The 19353-nt window shown below is 47.4% G+C and overlaps 6 protein-coding genes across 6 annotated transcripts; 3 read left to right on the top strand and 3 right to left on the bottom strand.

The window, feature by feature from the left end:
- Positions 1 to 1476: 1476 nt before the first annotated feature.
- On the top strand, positions 1477 to 2399 carry HMPREF1541_04255 (uncharacterized protein; the record flags this gene model as incomplete). The annotated part of the gene is made up of 2 exons (XM_008718601.1): positions 1477 to 2259; positions 2346 to 2399. 2 exons carry the CDS (start codon positions 1477 to 1479, stop codon positions 2397 to 2399), a joined length of 837 nt encoding a protein of 278 aa, XP_008716823.1.
- A 781-nt stretch (positions 2400 to 3180) lies between these two features.
- Positions 3181 to 6536, bottom strand: HMPREF1541_04254 (uncharacterized protein; the record flags this gene model as incomplete). The annotated part of the gene is made up of 2 exons (XM_008718600.1): positions 3181 to 5604; positions 5736 to 6536. The coding sequence occupies 2 exons, from the start codon at positions 6534 to 6536 to the stop codon at positions 3181 to 3183; spliced, it is 3225 nt and encodes a 1074-aa protein (XP_008716822.1).
- Positions 6537 to 6817: 281 nt separating this feature from the next.
- Positions 6818 to 7540, bottom strand: HMPREF1541_04253 (uncharacterized protein; the record flags this gene model as incomplete). The annotated part of the gene is made up of 5 exons (XM_008718599.1): positions 6818 to 6969; positions 7028 to 7286; positions 7331 to 7379; positions 7426 to 7454; positions 7502 to 7540. 5 exons carry the CDS (start codon positions 7538 to 7540, stop codon positions 6818 to 6820), a joined length of 528 nt encoding a protein of 175 aa, XP_008716821.1.
- Positions 7541 to 8041: 501 nt separating this feature from the next.
- HMPREF1541_04252 (uncharacterized protein) lies at positions 8042 to 11005 on the top strand (the record flags this gene model as incomplete). Its single annotated transcript, XM_008718598.1, has 3 exons — positions 8042 to 9185; positions 9241 to 9485; positions 9536 to 11005. 3 exons carry the CDS (start codon positions 8042 to 8044, stop codon positions 11003 to 11005), a joined length of 2859 nt encoding a protein of 952 aa, XP_008716820.1.
- Positions 11006 to 11654: 649 nt separating this feature from the next.
- HMPREF1541_04251 (uncharacterized protein) lies at positions 11655 to 12490 on the bottom strand (the record flags this gene model as incomplete). Its single annotated transcript, XM_008718597.1, has 3 exons — positions 11655 to 11872; positions 11927 to 12005; positions 12074 to 12490. The coding sequence occupies 3 exons, from the start codon at positions 12488 to 12490 to the stop codon at positions 11655 to 11657; spliced, it is 714 nt and encodes a 237-aa protein (XP_008716819.1).
- A 286-nt stretch (positions 12491 to 12776) lies between these two features.
- HMPREF1541_04250 (uncharacterized protein) lies at positions 12777 to 13010 on the top strand (the record flags this gene model as incomplete). The annotated part of the gene is made up of 1 exon (XM_008718596.1): positions 12777 to 13010. The coding sequence occupies one exon, from the start codon at positions 12777 to 12779 to the stop codon at positions 13008 to 13010; it is 234 nt and encodes a 77-aa protein (XP_008716818.1).
- Between the last annotated feature and the right edge of the window lie 6343 nt (positions 13011 to 19353).

The following is a 19353-nucleotide window of genomic DNA, read 5'->3' as shown; positions in this document are numbered from 1 at the left end:
GGTTGATATTGGATGTTTCGTGCCCTTCTTTGGGTTATTGAGCTGAGTGTCTCCAGCTTCACCATTTGGTGTTGGCTGTCGGTAGCTCGTTCACGGAGCATCGATCAATATCAAAGGCTGACAGACGAGTACACCTGGTGTGGGTGCCACCCCCCGACAGTGCGCATCGTGGAAGGCTGATGTAGCAGAACAGCACCAGTATCACTGGAGCTGGGGCAGCGGTCACAATTACGAATGCCATCACACAAGCGGATACATGGCTGACTGTGTTGGAGAGCAAAACGGAGGAGCTGGACATCAAAGACAGTGATCAAGAAGAGACCTTGGAGCTGGAGGCAAGGCGGACGCGCTGGGGCAACTACAAGAAGAACAGAAGGCACTCGACGCGTCACACAATCTGCTGGAGGAGCCGTTGTCTAAGTCACAGGAGAGGTAGTTGTAGAGGCCGCCGTAGGGTACTAGAGACGTACCTTCGATAGTTGGATATGTTTAAGACCGTGCTGGAAGCAGAGGAGGAGCGGATACCAGGCAAGCATCCCATGGAGCTGTCTCGCCTAGTAAGATGCTCGGGGAGCATGTGGCTGCACATCTTGCTATCGTGGGTTTTCAATCACTCTGATAGCATACCCTTTACGCAGCTCCGGGCATATCTGGGGAGGGGAGGTAGAAGCGGCTACAGGAGGATCACCAGGGAGCGGAAGCAGAGATGTCCAGAGACCAGAAGCTGGGTGAGTGCAGTCGTGCTCCCATACTGCGCTTATTCGAGCGGTGGCTTCAGGAGCATGTGATCGACCGGCCTCTCATTAAGCAGATCCTATGGGATCATGAGGATGATGTCCACACCTCGCTTAGAATCACAAGTCAGGTGGCCAGGTCAGCGGTACTGGCCAAAATCAAAGTCGTGGCCAATCGCTGCTCTGCGGAGCGCCTGCAAAGCGTAAGGCAGATGTTGGGCAGGATCAAACTAACCTAGTGATACTGCATTGATGCAAGTAGTCCTAGCGTAAGACTTTACGTCCACGGGAACGATCTGCCTCTTCGGACAGCATGATGATGTAGGAGATCGGCGTCCTGTTGAAGTGCCGCAGAGGTTCCTGCAGAGTGCCGCCGGTGAAACAGGGTAAGCTGAGTTCTCATTCGTGAATACAGATATGCAAGTACAACCAATGGAAGGGTGCCACGTCCTTGGTGCATTTTGGAGGTTCAGGCGACTTTAGCAGATTATTGCAGCTTCGCTTTATTAACGTGTCTCACAGCCACAACTTCATCTGGCGGGCAACATGGTGATACCACATAACGTTCCTTGGCAGACAGCACTTGTTCGTGGTAGCCTTGAAACCTCATCCTGTCAGAAGGACGAATACGGACATAACGGAGCGCCTGCTCACAAAGATTGCGACATCCTTGCCCCCATTCCGTGCACACTATTATCATCTCTTGATACTGTGTGGGAGGATCATGAACACTAGATGCAGCATGGAGGTGAATGGCTATATCATCCCTCCGCCAATGGAAACTCCGCAATGCATCAAGGTTCTTACTACATCTCCACAGAAGAATCGCCATCCCCGGCGATGCGGGTGCAGAACTAGTCAAGAAGACCTGAAGCAAGCAGGGTGGTTGACCTCGGAACTTATGCGTCAGACGGCGGAAGAGAAGCCGACTACTATCGAACGCATTATCCTTCTACGTGTGTGCAGAAACACACATCGGCAGATTCTCAAGGTTGCTGACCAATCAGCGACTCTCAAGAGTCTAGTACAAGCATACAAGGAGTCTTGCCCGGATTTATCGCCGTACCAAACGATGCCGCGGTTGGAGGAAGAGCTTTTTGAGCCTTATCGTACTAGGAGTCGCACAAATTCGGTGCAACATCTTCTGCCACTAAAGATCAATCAAGAGCAGTACAAGTGGGGCTGGATTTACATCTTTGACTGGCCCAGGGCACCAGGATTCTTGAAAATAGGATATGCAAAAGCTTCAGCTGAGAAGCGAACAGATAAGTGGGGGCTTTGCCATCCAGAGTCGACTCTGCTATACCATGTGGAACTTGCTTTCCCAGAAAGAATGGAAAAACTTATCCATGCTGAGCTAGCAGATCAGAGACATCGCCTCCGTGACATTTGCTCACGATGTAAAGAGAAGCACACAGAATGGTTTGCAGTCACCATTGAAAAAGCACAGCGAATAGCAAGGGACTGGAGTACAGTGGCCGCCTCCCCACTCTACATGGAAGACCGAACTTTGACCCAACAGTGGGTACAGATCATTGGAAGCCTGCCGCGAGTGGACTCGTCGACTCTTTCTCAACACTTGAAGAGGCATCCATCTGCTGATATAAGCAGGTCTCGCGCTGTGTCACAGCAGCCAGAGACATCATCAAGATCTTCGAGTATTAGTGAAGGTATTGTTCCATTTATGCCGTCCAGTAGGCACTCCCTGGAAGACAGACAGGTGGGTGGTCTAGTGGCCGAGGTGGACAGTCTAACCATTCGCTGAGATTCGCTGCACGGAAAGAGAGAAAACGGACATGATGGATGCGTCGTAATCCAGCTGTACGCCTGGTGCTCACAAGCTCCGGGGCCGGATTTGACACGAAGGAACCAACCGTGCTTCCACATGACCACCTTCTGAATCTACTATAACGCTGAATAAATCATATCCCATATTCTAATACTTAGCTACTGTTCCTGCTGACGTCTTGTTATGTATTCTGTCAACCAAACTTTCGTGAGATGTCATAGGAGCTTTTGCGAGGCACGGCAGCAACGAGAACGACCTCGAGTCGTGACAGAAGCTCTGCCAGATCCTGAACATTCGGGACGTGCCAGAGGAGGTCGAGGCATGCCGGGGGGTGAGCCTGGGGGCTGTACTACTGTTTCATCAACTCCTGCAGGTTGATGAGGTCGGTCAGAACTGCCATGATTGAGACTAACAGCCATCCAGCTTGTAGGCAAGACACACGTCAATCTGGGGGATCTTTGTGGACACGCCTCGAACTGGTTGGCCTGTGAGGACCATACACAGCTTGAAGCAGCTATAAGACTACACTATCGACACCGGAAAGCTCTTCCCTAAGCAGGATGCATATGCGGGTGGGTTTTTCAGATACTTGTTTCGCGAAGTACTCTGAACCGCCAGAGACATCAGTGGTCAAGATCAATTCAGGCGAGTAATATCCTATCGCAGTTCGGTGTTCTGGAGCTTTAGCAATGCCGTCTTTGCGGCGAAGACGATTGCTTCATCAGAAGACTCATACCCATCGACCTGGACAAATACTGTGTCATCGAGCTTGATGGAACACGAGAACTTCCCATCCTTCCGGGACTTCTTCATTTCGTAGTCAAGAGTGCTTGAGCCCGTTTTCCAGTCCAACCTAGTGCGCGGATGCACAACGTCCACATCTTCGTCCGTTAGTCGTCTCAAGTACGCCATGATGCCAATTCTCTCAAGAAAGCTGATGCACTCATCTAATGACCCCTTAGAGTCGACATAGATGGCCCTAATGAGGCTCTCAATGATGTCAGAGAAGAACTTATCTGGTCGTAGAGACGCCAGATGTGTCCACGGGTACACGAGACTCGATTGTATTTCGTGGCGAATGGTATCCCCATACTTGCTCAGTCGCTCGCTGGCCTTGTCACAGCGCTCGTGCATGACAAGGGGATGACACCGCATCAACTGCCACAGATGTAGCAACCGTACTTCTTCGATCACTTGGAACTTGTTCAGCGAATTCTGTTGCACACTCTTTGATTGGCTCGAGTGCGCAAAGTTGAGGCAAAAGAACCCCAGAAGGTTCCCATTTGCCATCGCGGCTTTGATGCGAGTCATATCTCCAGATGACCATTTGCGGTTGCCTTGCATCAGATGACAAGCCATGATCGCATCTAGAACGGCGTCTCCGAGGAACTCCAGCCGTTGATAAGACTGCACGAGATGGTCGCCCTCGAAAGATGGGTGAGTTAGAGCTTCTATCAACAACAACGGGTGGCGAAACTTGTAGCCCACAACCTCCTCAACCTCTCCTACAGCTGGTTCCTGCCAGTTGTCAGGTGGTCGAATCTCAAACTCAGGCGACGGCAAGTCAATCATTGGGACAAGCTTTGAAATGCACAGCCGTGAGAGCTCGAATCTTCCGTCGAGAAAGGCGGCACCGACAAGAGCCTCTACAACATCGGCGAGAAGCTTGGTTCGGACCCTCCTTGTTGATTTGGGCTCCCTATCCAGATCGGACATGTAGATTGGCCACCATTTCTTCCAAGAGTTTTGGCGTGTACGTATGAAACGCGGTAAGCCCACAGCCTTTGCTGCCGAGGCTAGATATTCGTTCGAGACCAACAACGCCCTTTTCCGCGTGAGGAAGCCCTCTGGCCAGTTCTGATGCTGTTCGTATAGCTTGACTGAGATAAGGAGCTTGAAGATAGAGTCGCCGAGGAACTCCAGGGCGTCGTAGTTACATCTCATTTGGAGCGAGGGTGGTGTAAGAGCTGCGAGGTAGAGTTCAGTATTCTTGCAAGGGATCCCTTCTAGGACTGTATCCAGTAGAAGTCGGACCGTCCAGCTGTCTTGAAGCTGCTGAAGGATCAATGGAAGGAGTAGGTTGAGCCGCGCAATTTCAGCTGGAAGGCGGTCGATCATGCACTCGACTGCAGCATATAGAGTGGTGTGACGATACTTGGCGTCTGTCGCACTACTTTCGTTGGAAGAATGTGCCTTCAGAGTGATTGGGTGAGCAAAATTCCGCCGTTTTAGAAGTGGGATGGCTTCAACTTTTGTTCCTGCATCACCATCGTCGGCCTGTGCTGCACTCCAGCCCACGAAGAGCGCGGGCTGGCCACCGTGCTGAGAGCTCCTCAAGAAGCCGGATCGCAGACTGTGAAGAGCCCCTATCGGACTGTCTAGGAGAGAAATCCTCCCACTATTGTCCTTCAGCCATGTAGGTAGAGCTGATGGGTCCAGATGTGGTAAGAAAAGTACAAGAAAGTCGAGTCGCTCCTCAGTGGAAAAGTCGGAGTGCGTAGAGCGGCTGATGAGATATGTTATCCGCCTCATGAGATCGAGCTCAGAGCTGACTTTCATATCTCTCTTGCACTTGTCGCGAAAGGAGATGTCGACAGTAGTATCTGGATCCCAAAACGCACGCATGTTGCGTAGAGGAGGAGGCTGACACGGCAAGGCCACAGCCATGGATATTTGCTGCTCGTCGGAAGCACTGCAGAATCGGAACGTGGTAACAACATAGTGCATAGAGGTGGTTGACCAGCTTTCACGAACACCGATCCAGGGATCGAACTCTGGGTCAACTTCAACCTCGGCACCAAGCCGTTCGAACTGAGGTAACTCAAGGTCGATGTCATGGGTAACGGGGAGGAGGTTTTCGTTGATAAGGCGTGCTTCATACAAGGCCTTGTAGCATTGAAACGCGGCATCAATTGCTGCTGCCCGTTCCGTTTCCCAATCTCTTTCACCGTGGGTGACACGAATACTCGCGTCGATTCCATTTGGTAGGGTGACTGTTCCTCTGACCAACTCGTCATGTTTGCCGACTCGCACAAATGAAAAGGCTGGCCGCAGATCTGTACCAGGCTGCCGAGGTAGGCACTGACAGAAGTGGTGAAGGTGTGACATAGTCTCGCTTGCTGTAAGACTCGCTCTGGACTTGAACGTTAGATCCGGACTAAAAGGAGGGAATTAACGGACCCAGTGGACGAGGCTCTGAGCACAAAACCTACGAATTCTTGATCTGGAATCTGCGCAGTATCGTTACCTTTCTCGCGCGCAGGGTCCTGATAAGCCGACTTTAGCTGTCGCTCCAGCTCTCGCCACTCCTCCAGTCTTGCATGGGAGTCCCCTTTCTCAAAGAAAAGTGCAAATCCTGATTTTCCAGCGCGCGCCCGCCCTCGGCGTTGGATGAAGGACCTCACACTCTGAGGGAGATCGAAGCAGACGACAACGTTGCAGGCTTGCACGTCTATGCCTTCTTCAAGCGCATTGGTTGCAACAATAATGTTATATCCACTGGATCGAAAACCCTCCAGGGCTTGAGACTGGACTTTTAGGTCGAGAAGCTCGGGTAATCGGTACTTGCGACTGCTAGCATTAGACATACCAACAAATGGTGCGCTCTGGAAGTGTGCGCTTGTAGATGGATGATTGCTGAGAATCGTGCTCAGGATGCTTGCTGCAACACGTTGCTCCACGAAAATGAGCGTTTTGCTTTTGTTGGGATCCCTGGTATCAAGGAACGCTAGAAGAGCTGCGACTTTGTCAGATATCAAGAGTTTGAGCTGGAAGCGCTCCTGCTCCAGCCGATTGAGCTCCGCATCCTTCCCTAGCAGAGTCACAAGGCGATCCTTCTCGTCATGAGTCCAGAGAAGGAAAAGCTCATGTTTCTCATCCGAGAGCCTTTTCAGAGTCTTGATGGTTTCCAAGACAAAATACTCCGCACCCCAAGATCCAAGGATATGGCAGATATACTCTGATTTCTTCCGGAATTGGATCAGCTGAGCTTGCCACGGGCTACCAAATGACATCGTACGCGAGCCTGGCTTTGGTAGCAAAGACTGAGGAGCAGAGTCCTGGTATTGCGAAGAACCCATCGAGTCCAAACAGATCCTGCAAAGTCTCTGCAACGCAGGACCGTACTTTGGCGATATGTCGATGTTGTAGACCACGGGAACAACATCTGGAGGGTGGACGTACAACGTCAGCTCGTCGCGGTACTTTTGAGGGGTAACTGCTGTAGCGTGCAGATTTGACTCGATGATTCTGCGGCAAGATCAGTTGAGTTCTCGGGTGTTTGCCATTCCAGAACTTATTTCAGTTGCTTGAGCTTCGATTGGATGGGGCTGGCCGTCAAACCCAAGATATGAGGGACTGAATCGAATCCGAGCTTCATCCTACGGGGATGGTAGAACCTTTGCATGATCGCGTTGGCTGGATGCTTGCGAACACAGTGGTGCGCTTCTCGCTTCAGTCACGTCCTATAGCTAGTGGGAGTCTTCCACGACGGAGCTGGACTGACCTTCGTCAAATACCAGAAGACTTAGGGTCTCGAGCTTCACAAAATTGTGGGCCAAAGCGTCCTCCAGAATTTTGTGCGTTGAGATCACGAGACGGACATGATCCAGTGCTGCGTCCCATATGCTTTGCTCGCTCCAACGATGAACGTTGTCGGAGCCTACAAGCAGCTTGATTTTAGTTGCAGGAAGTCCTTTGCAGAGCTCTCTGTATTGCTGATTACACAGTTCCACATGAGGCGCAAGAAACCAAACAATCAGGGACTGTTAGCTGATCTTTCATGGTCTGGAAAGGGCATCTATCACACCTTGGTACACGGAGATCGCTCCAGCTCTGCTCGAATGCGAAGTAGAGCACTATAGACCGCATCAATCATCATCAAGCATCTTCGAGTCAACTTACACATGTGTCTTGCCACTGCCTGTGTCCATCTGATATAATTGATGAGCTTTGGCCAGGCATGTTGATGGTCACCTACTGCCACAATTATGTTCTCTAGCATACTCCGCTCGAACATTTCAAGTTGGTAGCTTCTGGTGCGCACGCTTGGACCCTCCGTTGCAAGTATTGGATATTGTGTTGAGATGTTAGTATTGTCCGGCAGCTCGATCCAGAGTGATGAGGTTGTACAACACACGCCGCCAAGCCTTCATGCCTCCTCACAAGCACACGCCAGAGCCTTTAGGTCAGGCAGCAACTTTGCGGGGCTTGGACTATCCAACCCAATGAGAAGCACAAGTCGTTCCACTGCTGAAGGGAGAGGCTTTACTCATTGATTCACGTGTGCTATTAATGCAAGAGTGAAGCATCCACGCCTTTGCATCGGTTTTGGCATCTGATTTTCTCGTCTCTCGCCCTCTAAGCAATCTATTTCATGCTATCTCTGCATCCCTATGGCTAGCAGGGGCTATTCACGAGGTGGCCGGCAAGGCGACGCTTTCCGTGGCCGCGGGAAAGGTCGAGGTCGTGGTGCTCCTCAGGTGGCAGTATTTCAGTATCGGTGCCCTGTATCCCGGACATGGTCAATATACTGACAGTACCAAGGCCACAACCATCATACCCAGCTCTTATCGATCCAGTCGTGGAGCAAAAGGAAGATGCAATCGCCAGCGGCCTGAAAGGTCTCCAGCCGACGGAGGCACAGTTCCCGTACCGACCAGGTTTCGGAACTCGAGGCAAACAGATACAACTCTGGACCAATTACTTCGAGCTGATACATCACGGTGATCTTGTTCTCCACCGATACGCAATCGCTATACTCCCCGACCGAAACGGCAAAACACCTGCTGGCAGGAAGTTGAAAAGGATCATCAAGATCCTTCTCGAAGAGCATCTCGGCCAATACCGGCCGGGAATTGTCACCGATTATAAGTCTACTATTCTTAGCAAGGACGCTTTGGAAGTTACTGGGTCGTACGACGTGAGCTACCGGGGCGAGGAGGAAGAAGATCCATCCCCAAACCAAATTATCTATCAGGTCACACTTCACCAAAACGCCGTGCTGTCGATTTCTGAACTTCTCGACTACGTAAACTCCACGGACTCTACACGGCTGGTTGGATCAAAGGAAGAGTTGATCCAAGCTCTGAACATCGTCATCGGACACTGTCCCAAGGAGGAGCCCTCCATAGTCAACATCGGGGCCAACAAACATTACGGCATGTTACCTCCAAGTGATAGATTTGATCTGGGAGCGGGCCTACGCGCTATCCGCGGCTTTTTTACGAGCGTCCGACTAGCTACTGCTCGTGTACTCGTCAACGCTCAAGTGAAGCACGCAGCCTTTTACACTGCGGGTCCGTTGGACGGCTTGATGCAGAGTTTCATTCGCGAAAACGGACAGAACAAGGTCAAATTGCTCAAGTTTGTCACACGACTCTTGGTAAATGTCACTCACATTGTTCGGAGAAGTAGCAGCGGCCGAGCCATTCCCCGTATCAAGGTTATCGCGGGTCTTGCGAAGCCAGCTGATGGAGCACAGCAGCACAAGCCACCCGTCGTCCCCGAATTCGGTGCAGGCCCAAAGAATGTGCAATTCTTCCTTGCTGGAGGCCAGAAACAGCCTCCTAAGCCAAAAGGTGGCACAAGTAAAGGCGCTGTCAGAGGTGGTGCTGCATTGGGACCAGGGCGGTATATCAGTGTCTTTGACTTCTTCCAGCAAAGTAAGCCCCATCCCCTTCTCTTTGCCTCGTGAGAAAGCTAAGTTTTGACTTTCAGCCTACAACATTACAATTCGAGATACCAGTCTTCCAGTGCTTAACGTCGGTACTTCGGACAATCCGGTCTATCTTCCTGCTCAAGTGTGTGTAGTACGTGGCGGCCAGCACACCGTGCAACAGCTCAGTCCTTCACAAACCCAGAACATGATAAGATTTGCCGTGCGATCGCCGGAACGCAACGCGACTTCAGTCACTGTCACTGGCAGGCAATTCCTAGGATTTGATTCTACAAGCAGCACACTCGTAAGAGAGCCTCAGCTAGTGTTCTCATATGCAGATACTGACGTGTATAGAGTACCCTTGGGCTCAGAGTTGATCACAAGCTCTTGTCAGTTGCAGGACGTGTTCTAGACAGCCCCAGCGTCTTGTATCATGGTCTGAGAGAGGCGGGGACTCAATTTGGTAGCTGGAATCTACAGAAGGCGCGTTTTGCGACTGCTAAAGCCCTGCCCTACTGGACATACCTCGCAATCTCTTTCGCTGGACGAGATTTGCCATGGGGTACGGAGTCCAATCTCCAGAACCAAATCAGCGAGTTGACCAAGAAATTGAACGAGGTGGGCATCACTGCAGCTCGATGCATTCAGGGAATGACCTTGTCGGTTAATGCAGCGAATGCTGAGTCGCAGATTGATGCCGCCATCCATCGATTCATGAACAGCCCGAATAGACCGCCGCCCAACTTCCTGCTGGCCATAATGCCTGCAAGAGACGCAATGATCTACAATCGAGTGAAGTACGCTTGCGATGTCAAGGAGGGGCTCCTCAATATCTGCGTCGTCGCTTCGAAGTTCATGAAACCGAACAACGATCAGTATTTTGCCAACGTCTCATTGAAGGCTAACCTCAAACTGGGTGGCACCAACCATACTCTCGACAGCTCCAAGCTTGGCATCGTCGCCAAGGGAAAGACTATGGTCGTTGGCCTAGATGTCACGCATCCGTCACCTGGTTCGACCAAGTCTGCTCCCAGTGTGGCGGGCATCGTGGCTTCGGTGGATAAACGGCTCGGTCAGTGGCCTGGTGAACTGCACATATTACCTGCACGCCAGGAGATGGTCAGCGGGCTGAAAGACATGGTCAAAGCGAGACTAAAGTATTGGCAGCTCAAACACAAAGTACTTCCCGACAACATCCTTGTCTACCGCGACGGTGTCTCCGAAGGCCAGTACCAAGCGGTGCTCGACAACGAGCTCCCGTCGTTCAGAGCGGCGTGCAAGGAGCTTTACACAGCCCAACAAACCAACAAGGGCATCCCTCGCATCACCATTGTTATCGTGGGAAAACGCCACAGCACCCGCTTCTATCCTACCGAGGCCAAAGACGCTGACCGCTCCTCCAACCCACCCAACGGCACCGTCGTCGACCGGGGCATTACCGAGGCTCGCAACTGGGACTTCTTCTTGCAAGCCCACACTGCGATCCAAGGCACCGCCCGCCCGGCCCACTATTTCGTCATCCTGGACGAGATCTTTCGCGCGCACCCTGTACAGGCGCCCTATGCCCACAGCGGCGACGCCCTGGAAGACCTCACCCACAACTTGTGTTACTTGTTCGGGAGGGCCACGAAGGCCGTCAGCATCTGTCCACCGGCGTACTACGCGGACCTGCTCTGTGAGCGCGCACGGTGCTACCTGAGCCGCGTGTTCGATCCAGAGGCGGCGGAAACTGGGTCAACTATCTCTCAGTCCACGCCAGCCACCGATATGGGCAACGCGATACGAATTCACGCAAACGTGAGGGACTCCATGTTTTATGTGTAGTGGCAATGGTGGTGGCATGGATAAACAGGCATGGCGGACGGGCTCGTGCACGGGCTATAAGCAATGATAGTACTTGTCTTCTGCACTCAACACCTCAACAAAAAGGAGACACATCCCAAAATCTTCAAGGCCTCAAAACGTTGGTACCTACAAGCGCAACACAGCATGCGTGACAGAATGTGAGCCTCCCGCACATCGATACCCACAGGACACACTCCCATGTATCTAAGCTTCGCCTGGACGTGGGCTTCTTTCTTGCGCCTCGTTTCCTCTTCCTCTCTCATGCGCTTCAACTCTGAGTTTAACTCCTCTTTCTTCCGGCTGATGTTGAGCAGCCGGATTCGTTCTTGCTCTCGCCTCCGTTTCGGGTCGTCAGCTGCCTCCTCCTCCTCGTCTAGTGGATCTTGCTTGGGTGGCTCCTCCAGCTTTTCTGAGCTCGGTGGCTGCTCCCTGAGAAGCGGTGCTGAGGTCTGTGAGTGCCTTTGTGACGTCCTGCAGTGTCTTGTCGAAGAGCCGGGTTGGGCATCGAGAGCTCCTTTGTCGGCTTGGAGTTGTTCCCCGATTTCATCCGATATACCCGCGTCACGGTGCTTATTTGTGGAGGCCAACTGATTCATTGACTTCGCGGGCTCGGCATCTTGCCCGCCCTTCAAGTCAGGCTCGGGCCCAGGGCCTGTTGTTGCTCTGGTGATGGAGCTAGTAGCTCGTGGAGGAGGCAAAGCTCGTTTGCTTTCAGCAGCCGGTAGTTGAGCAGAGTTTGGACCACATACTGACCCGTGAGATCTGATGTAGAACATTCGACGGACTCTTTCGTTGACAGGATGCCGAGCTCATAGTAAAGCTCTGCAACGGTTGTTTTGCCAGTTCCTGTGCATCCCATTAGTCATTTATTTAGTGGAGATTAGACGAAGCAGTTCTTACCTGGAGGTCGCTTGAAAACGTAGTTGAAGGGAACATGATCTCTTGGATTTTGCTTCCGAGCTCTCAGGTTCAAAGTCAACTGGTATTTTAAAAGAGTTTTGATCTATTCCTGCCCACCGATAATGTCCGCGACAGCCTTGTACACACGCTACTCAAGAGATCGGTGCGATCGAAATCAGGGTCGAAGTCATGCGGCAGAAAGACAACGTCGGCATTGCCGACTTCCATACTTACAGTGTTTTCCATTGTACGCGATTTGTAAGCAGCTTTTGCCCTCGAGACCACGTTTTCGACTTCGCCAGCGTTGCCACAATTCGGTCGGTCTCTACACAAAACGCCGATCGCGACATCCTTGGCCTTTTCAGTTGCTCCCAAGCCTTGTTTGTTGAGCTTGTAGTCGAGAAGGCTCCGGAGCTCATCGTCAGCGAAGTCTTCGAAGTAGAATGCATCACCTGTGGGGAATCGACAGGCAAGTCCCGGGTTGGAGGAATCCAGCATATCCTTCATGTGGCCTTCATACCCGAGCAGTAAGACACATCGATCCTCACGGAGAGTGCTTTGCATCCTTTCGGAGGTCATGCCAAGTAACAGGTGCTGTCCCATTGGTCGTGACTAGTCGCAGCTGCCTTTTCGGACTTCGCTACGATGGAACAAGACATCGGACCAGCCGCCGTCTTGGCAGTTCATCCAACAAGGGCTCCTTGAGGCTTACGGCATTTCGCGGCTTCGGCTCTGTCGAATGAAACTTTGTGATGGAATGCGTAGACACAGTCTGCGCAAAAAGACTCTGAGACATCGTCTCCTGTGTGTCCAGATTTATAGTTGTCAAAGCACAACCCTAGCACTCGTGATGCCGACACTGGACTGGGACATTCAACGAGGTGAAGAGATCAGTGGCTATCGCTTCAAAGACAAGAATCTTTTAGCGCAGGCACTAAGCAGCGCAACTAGAGACTACGATAAAGACACTGGGCAAGTTGTCCACTCCGACGGAAACCGGCGTCTGTCGAAGATTGGCCACAAAGCCATAGAGTTTGCATTGGCGAAGGAATGGTTCCTTCGAGAGCTCGACCACGGTTTGTAACTTCGCAGCCAGAAAAGACAGAGATTGATTGCGCGGTTGTTGTAGGACATCTCGACATGGTCCAGAAAACCATAGCTTCCCGAGAGTACCTCTGTGATGTGGCTCAGCAAAGGGGGCTCCAGAGGTGCTTGTCAATGTCGCAACGTCAGGAGAACATGGCTGCACCCCCCAACACGATGAAAATCGCCCTGACTGCTCTGGTCGGAGCCGTGTGGGTTGATTCCCGTGGCCAAGACACTGGGAACTGGGAAAGCGTCACACAGGTAATGCAAAACCTGGGGTAAGCAAGAAATTTCTCTATTCCGTTCGGGGTCAGTAACAGATCACCAGTATACTGGATTGGGACTTTCTGAACACGCGGCTCGATTAGTTTGATCTGACTGCTGTCGCTCATCAATAGACATTCTTAAGGTTAATGTTAGAGGTTAAACGGTGTGTTAGCGACGCAAGACCAGCCTGAAAGGGTGGAGCCCGACTCGGGCTTTCTAACAACACCCTTTTTGAAGGTCTAGCTAATGTAGTCGTCGCTAGAGGCAGCATCAAAGTTGGCCAATTTTAGGCGACAATAAGGATTCTACCAAGAGTGTGACAGTACTGAGGTTAGTGTGCCCAGAGTGTGACAGTACTGGGGTTAGTGTGCCTAGAGCGTGACAGTACCTAGGTCCACCCCTAAAATCCTTCTTACACCACCATAGACTAGGTTAACTATTATACTTTAGGCCACTATAGCAGGGAATTATTGGGCTCTACTTTCGCCTAATCTATAGATCAAGGCCTTTCTATCTTTTCTAATTTGACTTGAGAGGATTTCAAAAACTTCTAGGACCCCTTATTAGACTACTGTAGCTATCCTCTAATAGTGTCTAAGTATACTCAGACTAAATTTTCTACAGTAAAGAAGGCTACTATAACACACTACTATAAGCTAGCTACTACTCACTTACACCACTACTATAAATAATACTGTTACACTATACTTGAGTAACTACAACAGGATAAGAGAGTTATACACACAGGGGGGTTACCTAACCCTCCCTAAACACTACTACAACTAGGCCTATATATATAAGGCCTTACACTTCCCTAGGATAGTACTTATATTTAAAGCCAACAAGAAGCAGTTGTGATACAAGAGTATAGGGCTCTCTATAAACTATAAGATCTTATACCTAGTCTATTCTACTAGCTACTAGCTACCTAGTCTCTAGTAGCTCCTATTACTAATATTGAATATTTCTTCTAGTATTAGCTAATACCTTCTTTAGTACCCTGACTACCAGTAGTATTTCCTCCTTAGGCCCAGGGCTCTAAGGATACTATATATAGAGACAACTCAGACCAGTTATTATCAGATAACTTAGATCCTGTAGAAGATAGCTATATAGCTAGGGTAGAGAGTCACTCTCTAGACCTACTACCCTAGAACCTTAAAGAAGCTAAAGAAGATAATAAGTCTAACTTCTACCCTATGTCTAAACACTCAGTAGGGTTTAATCAGAGTAATAAAGAGGAGGACCCTATCTTCCAGGTAGTAGATAAACTACTTAACCTCTTTCTTTTTAGTGTCTAAGGCTGTACTAATAATAAGTACTAGACATAGCTGCAGACTTATATAGACACCTATAGAAACAATTATTATAGGCTTAGTAAGGTATTTAACAACCGCTAGTTTCCCTCTATCTTAGCGCGGCTATTATTTCTAAGCCTAGAGGGCCTAGGATAACTTCCTCTCCTGGCGCCAGTTCAGTAGTACACTATATACTACAGAGTTAAACTAGAGTTATATAGCGGTTAACCACTCTAGGTATGTCTCTATTAGAAGGAGACCTAGGCGCTCACTCCTTAAGTAGTGTTTAATATAGACAGCTTCCTAGGCTTTGCTAATTCCTTAGTATTTGTGTGTAAAGGACTCTAGTATTAACTAGCTCCCTAGTTGTAGCAGAATATAAGTTTAGATATATATATTAATACCACTAGATTCCAGGAGGGTGCTAATCCAGATAATAACAGTAGTACTATACCCCAAGCCACAGCTACTATGCTTTATAATATTCTACACTTCCTTCTTAGGCGGTTAAAGAGTACCTATAATATTATAGTATATATATTGTTCCTATACCTTGTAGCCCAAGGTAAGAAGTTTCAAGCGCTTATTACTAACTAGTTCACACAGTGGTTTAACCAGGTATTCTATCTAGCTGTGTACTAACACTATATAGCCTACTATAACTAGTATCTTCCTCTAAGCTTCTAGGTTATAATAGCTAACTCTAAGGCAAGGCAAGTGAAAGGTTAACTAATTAAGATAACTAGTTACTAGGCGTAACAGTCTCTTAGCTACTATCTCTAGCCACATTATCTTGAACCTATCTAGGATAATATAGTAAGCACCAGTACTTATACTATCAGCCTTAGAGACTTTTATAAACTATAGCTGTTCTTTAGTACTAAGGGTACTAAGCTACACTTTAAGTCTATACCTTACTAACCTAACCTTCTAGATATAATAGAGCAGTTTCAGATCTATCTTGCTAATATAGTAAATATAGAGTATGTTAATAAGGATTGCTTCTTTATAGACCTAGTGAAGGAGATATGCCCTAGTGTGAGTGTCCTCTAGGCTAAGACACTTAGGTTTAATAAACAGCCCTAGACCTATCTATAGTGGCGCTACTATTAAGAGACACACACATAGTATATCTACAACTAGTAGCTACTAAAGAAGGGTAGCTAGGGCTAGCGCTACTACACCTAGAATATACTAGGGGAGGCTAGTACCCTAACCAGTATCCCTCCTAAACACTCGCTTCTCTTCCACAGTAGGGTACAGTACTTTCAACTATATATATCTATTAAGGAGGTGTAGGATACAGTCAAGACTATACTATTTAATAACAACAGACTTGAGGAGATCGCGCTTAATCCCTAGATTCACTAAGGAGCCTAATATACGCTTGGCAGCCAGTCCTGTAACTTATAGATTATAAAGCAGGTGTATCTCACCAGTAAATATCGCGCCTACTAAGCTCTCTATAATTCAGCGTAGAAGTTATTTAGGATCTAGGAGGAGTACTGTATCTTGTGGCAGCTCTTCTATCAGCTACAGGCATAGCTTACTGCGCTAGCCAGGGCTAACTTAGCCCCTACACTAGATAACTATCCCCTATATACCTAGGCTGTTAAGACTGAGGTGTTCCTTAACTTTCTCTAGTGTAGTATTAATAAGTTTATAACCAGCTTTAAAGTGGTATGTACCTATACGCAGCAGAATCTTGTTATATAGGAACAGACTAAGATAATAGCTATGTTTCTTTAGTGCTTGCAGTTTGTCCTAGGTGGTTACAGACTAGAGCGTAAGTCTGCGCTCTAGTAGAGCCAGTGTGATTGTATAGTCAGGGAGGACATATATATCTAGTATAGCCTTAGCTTTAGTAACACTCTTATACGCTATAGGTACTACTGGCTTAAGCCCTATATTAACTAGGTCTACCTAGTCTTTAAGCCTACTATTATAGACTGGGTACTCTTTAGTAATAACATACTTAAAGGCTAGTACCTCCGCTACAGTGGCTAAGTGCAGGACTTCTTCTAATTAATATAATACCTAGACCTAGCGCTATAGTAGCTAGCTTAATATTAGGCACACTATATTATCTGTAACTAGCTGATCTTCTAGATTATATATATTTACCTGTAGCAGTTCTAGGTAGATATACTTACAGCTATCTTCACTAAGATCAACAAAGATATGTGCTATAAGGCCCTAGAAGGAAAAGAGCCCTTTTACTATAAGTACTTTAATAAGATCATGACTAACAGTGTATATTTGTCCTCTAGTAACTACTCTAACTTTAAGATAGTGCTCTATCTCAGTGAGTTCTTATTTAGCTATAGTACCAGTAATATATAGAGCTAGCAGTTCTAGGAGTATAAAGTATTCTAGAAGATATATCAGTAGGCCTATACCATATTACAGGTCTAGTTTAGGTATAAGTCTCTAGTCACAGTACAATTTAAACAGCACTTCTAGTGGTGTCTATTTAGCTACTATTAGATCCTCCCACACCTGAACTAGAGGACTATACTCTAGAAGACTAATAGTAAGTGTGTATAGTTTTCTATTCACACTACTATCACTACTAATCTTATTCAGCTGCCACTAGATAGCTAAGAGTGGGTGTAGAAGAACTGGTAGCTAGGCTATCTAGTACCTTTACTAGACTTTATAGTGTAGGAGTGAGATGCCTAGGAGGCATAGTTTAAAGAACAGATAGTGTAGAGTATCTTTTATAAATAGAGCTATATATAGTATAGCACTAATTATAATAATTAATAGCTTAAGGCTAGAGGGCAGGCAGAGAGGAGGGGGGCCTGTTTAAGATAGATATTATAGACTTACCCTTACCCGCCTCTACTCGCCCCTACCTGCCTCTCTATAACAGGGGTGAAGGTAGGGTTATGTCACTATTACTTCATTCAGTATTAAGGCAATCATGTCTTGGCATTTGCCTAACACTAAGGTATTGTTAATCACCCCTACATACTCAAGTTAGGGATTAAAGGAGGGCAATTCCCTTATACATATCTATCCTTACACCTATCAAATACTTGTTCTACTATACTAATACTATTAATATAATTATACCTATCTTTTCCTTATACTAGCTATACTAGCCTCTATATTACACTCTAACACTAGATATTCTTAGATCACCCTAGGGAAGGTGGGTATACTATTAATATAGAATAGTAGAGAGGTTTATAGTGTTACTATCTATTAGGTAGACAACTTAAGAGGCCTTTTTAAATATTGTATTGAAGCCTTGCTATAAAGGCACACAGCCCTATATATTACCTATAAAGCAGATAATAGTGGGTAATATATAGTAGGCGGGAAGGGGGCCTATCTATAATACCTGTCACTTTATAGCCTTAGCCAGCCTTATTACCTTGTGAATGTTATCTATACTAGCCTCACTACCTTGTAGGTGCCAAGACCTATTGGTTACTAACAGTTAACACCAAACTTCTACTAACTTATTAACCTCTATAATTGTATCTTTTACACATTTATTTTCTACTACTTCTTTTATTATAAAGAGGCGGTAAATCACAAGTATAATTATAGTTAATACCAATTCTATACTCGCGCAACACCTCGCTTATTACTACAGGTCACCTCATTACCTAACAAGTTTTAACCTGCTCTTCTAGTAAGGCCGTACTGATTCGGCAATTATAACGTCTATTGCAGATGTACCCCCTCTACCCCTCTCCCCTCCCTCTCTACCCCCCCACTCTATTGCAACTATTACCCTTATACCTCCTTTCACAGGAGCTTCTCAATTTGTCTAACTTAAAGTAGATCTTTATCCTCCTTCCTTTATCTAACTTAGACACTTAAAAGGGGGTGTAACTATAACACCTATCTTACCTCCTACCTCCCACTAGTCTAACTTGAATTTGGCTCTTATCTATAACCTCTATTACCTTTATCTTCTAATATTAATCACTAATACTTTATATTATAGCTAAGTCTACCAGCGATAAGCAACCTATTAAGCTAGTCTCTAAAGATAAGGATATCCGGCCTTTAACTAAGCGAACTAAGACTACTAAGATAAAGGAGTCACACACCCTCCTTAAGGATAAGGATAAGAATAGTAACCAAGAGAGTCAGTCTAACTCTAATCCTGAGCAGACAGAGCGCTTTATTAAGACTCCTAAGGCCAAGAAGAAGCCTATAAAGAAGCGCAAAGTTAAGCGCAAAGCTTATATTACTCTATCTAATATCAGAGTAAGTAGTGGGAATAACTCTAAGCCCGCCTCTAATAATAACACCAAGGACAAGAAGAAGTTAGGCCCTAAGCTTAAAGATAAGACTAAGTATATTAATATAGTAGCCTAGACTAAGAAGCATAGCATATATCTTATATCCTTTAAGGTGTCTACCCTTAGTAATATAGCGAGTATAGCTACCTACCTTAACTTCAAGAGTACTAAAACCCTTTAGTACAGAGGGTTTATATCTAACAATAACAAGAAGATTCTCTATAAGCACTATAACCTATAGAGTCTTAGCTATAGCTTAGTTAGAGACACTAAAGTTACTATTAATAAGCAAGTATACTTCCTAATAGTTAAGATAATTAACTCCTAGTAGCATATAAAGAGTATCCTTAACACTAGCCCTATTAAGCCTAATACCCCACCCTTTATTACTCTTACAGATCAATAGTGACCTAGGGTTAGGGTTAGGGTTAGGGTTAGGGTTAGGGTTAGGGTTAGGGTTAGGGTTAGGGTTAGGGTTAGGGTTAGGGTTAGGGTTAGGGTTAGGGTTAGG

This window comes from Cyphellophora europaea (genome assembly GCF_000365145.1).
Source record: "Cyphellophora europaea CBS 101466 unplaced genomic scaffold supercont1.4, whole genome shotgun sequence".
NCBI classification, from domain to species: Eukaryota; Fungi; Ascomycota; class Eurotiomycetes; order Chaetothyriales; family Cyphellophoraceae; genus Cyphellophora; species Cyphellophora europaea.
This window is presented reverse-complemented; position numbering and strand designations above follow the sequence as displayed.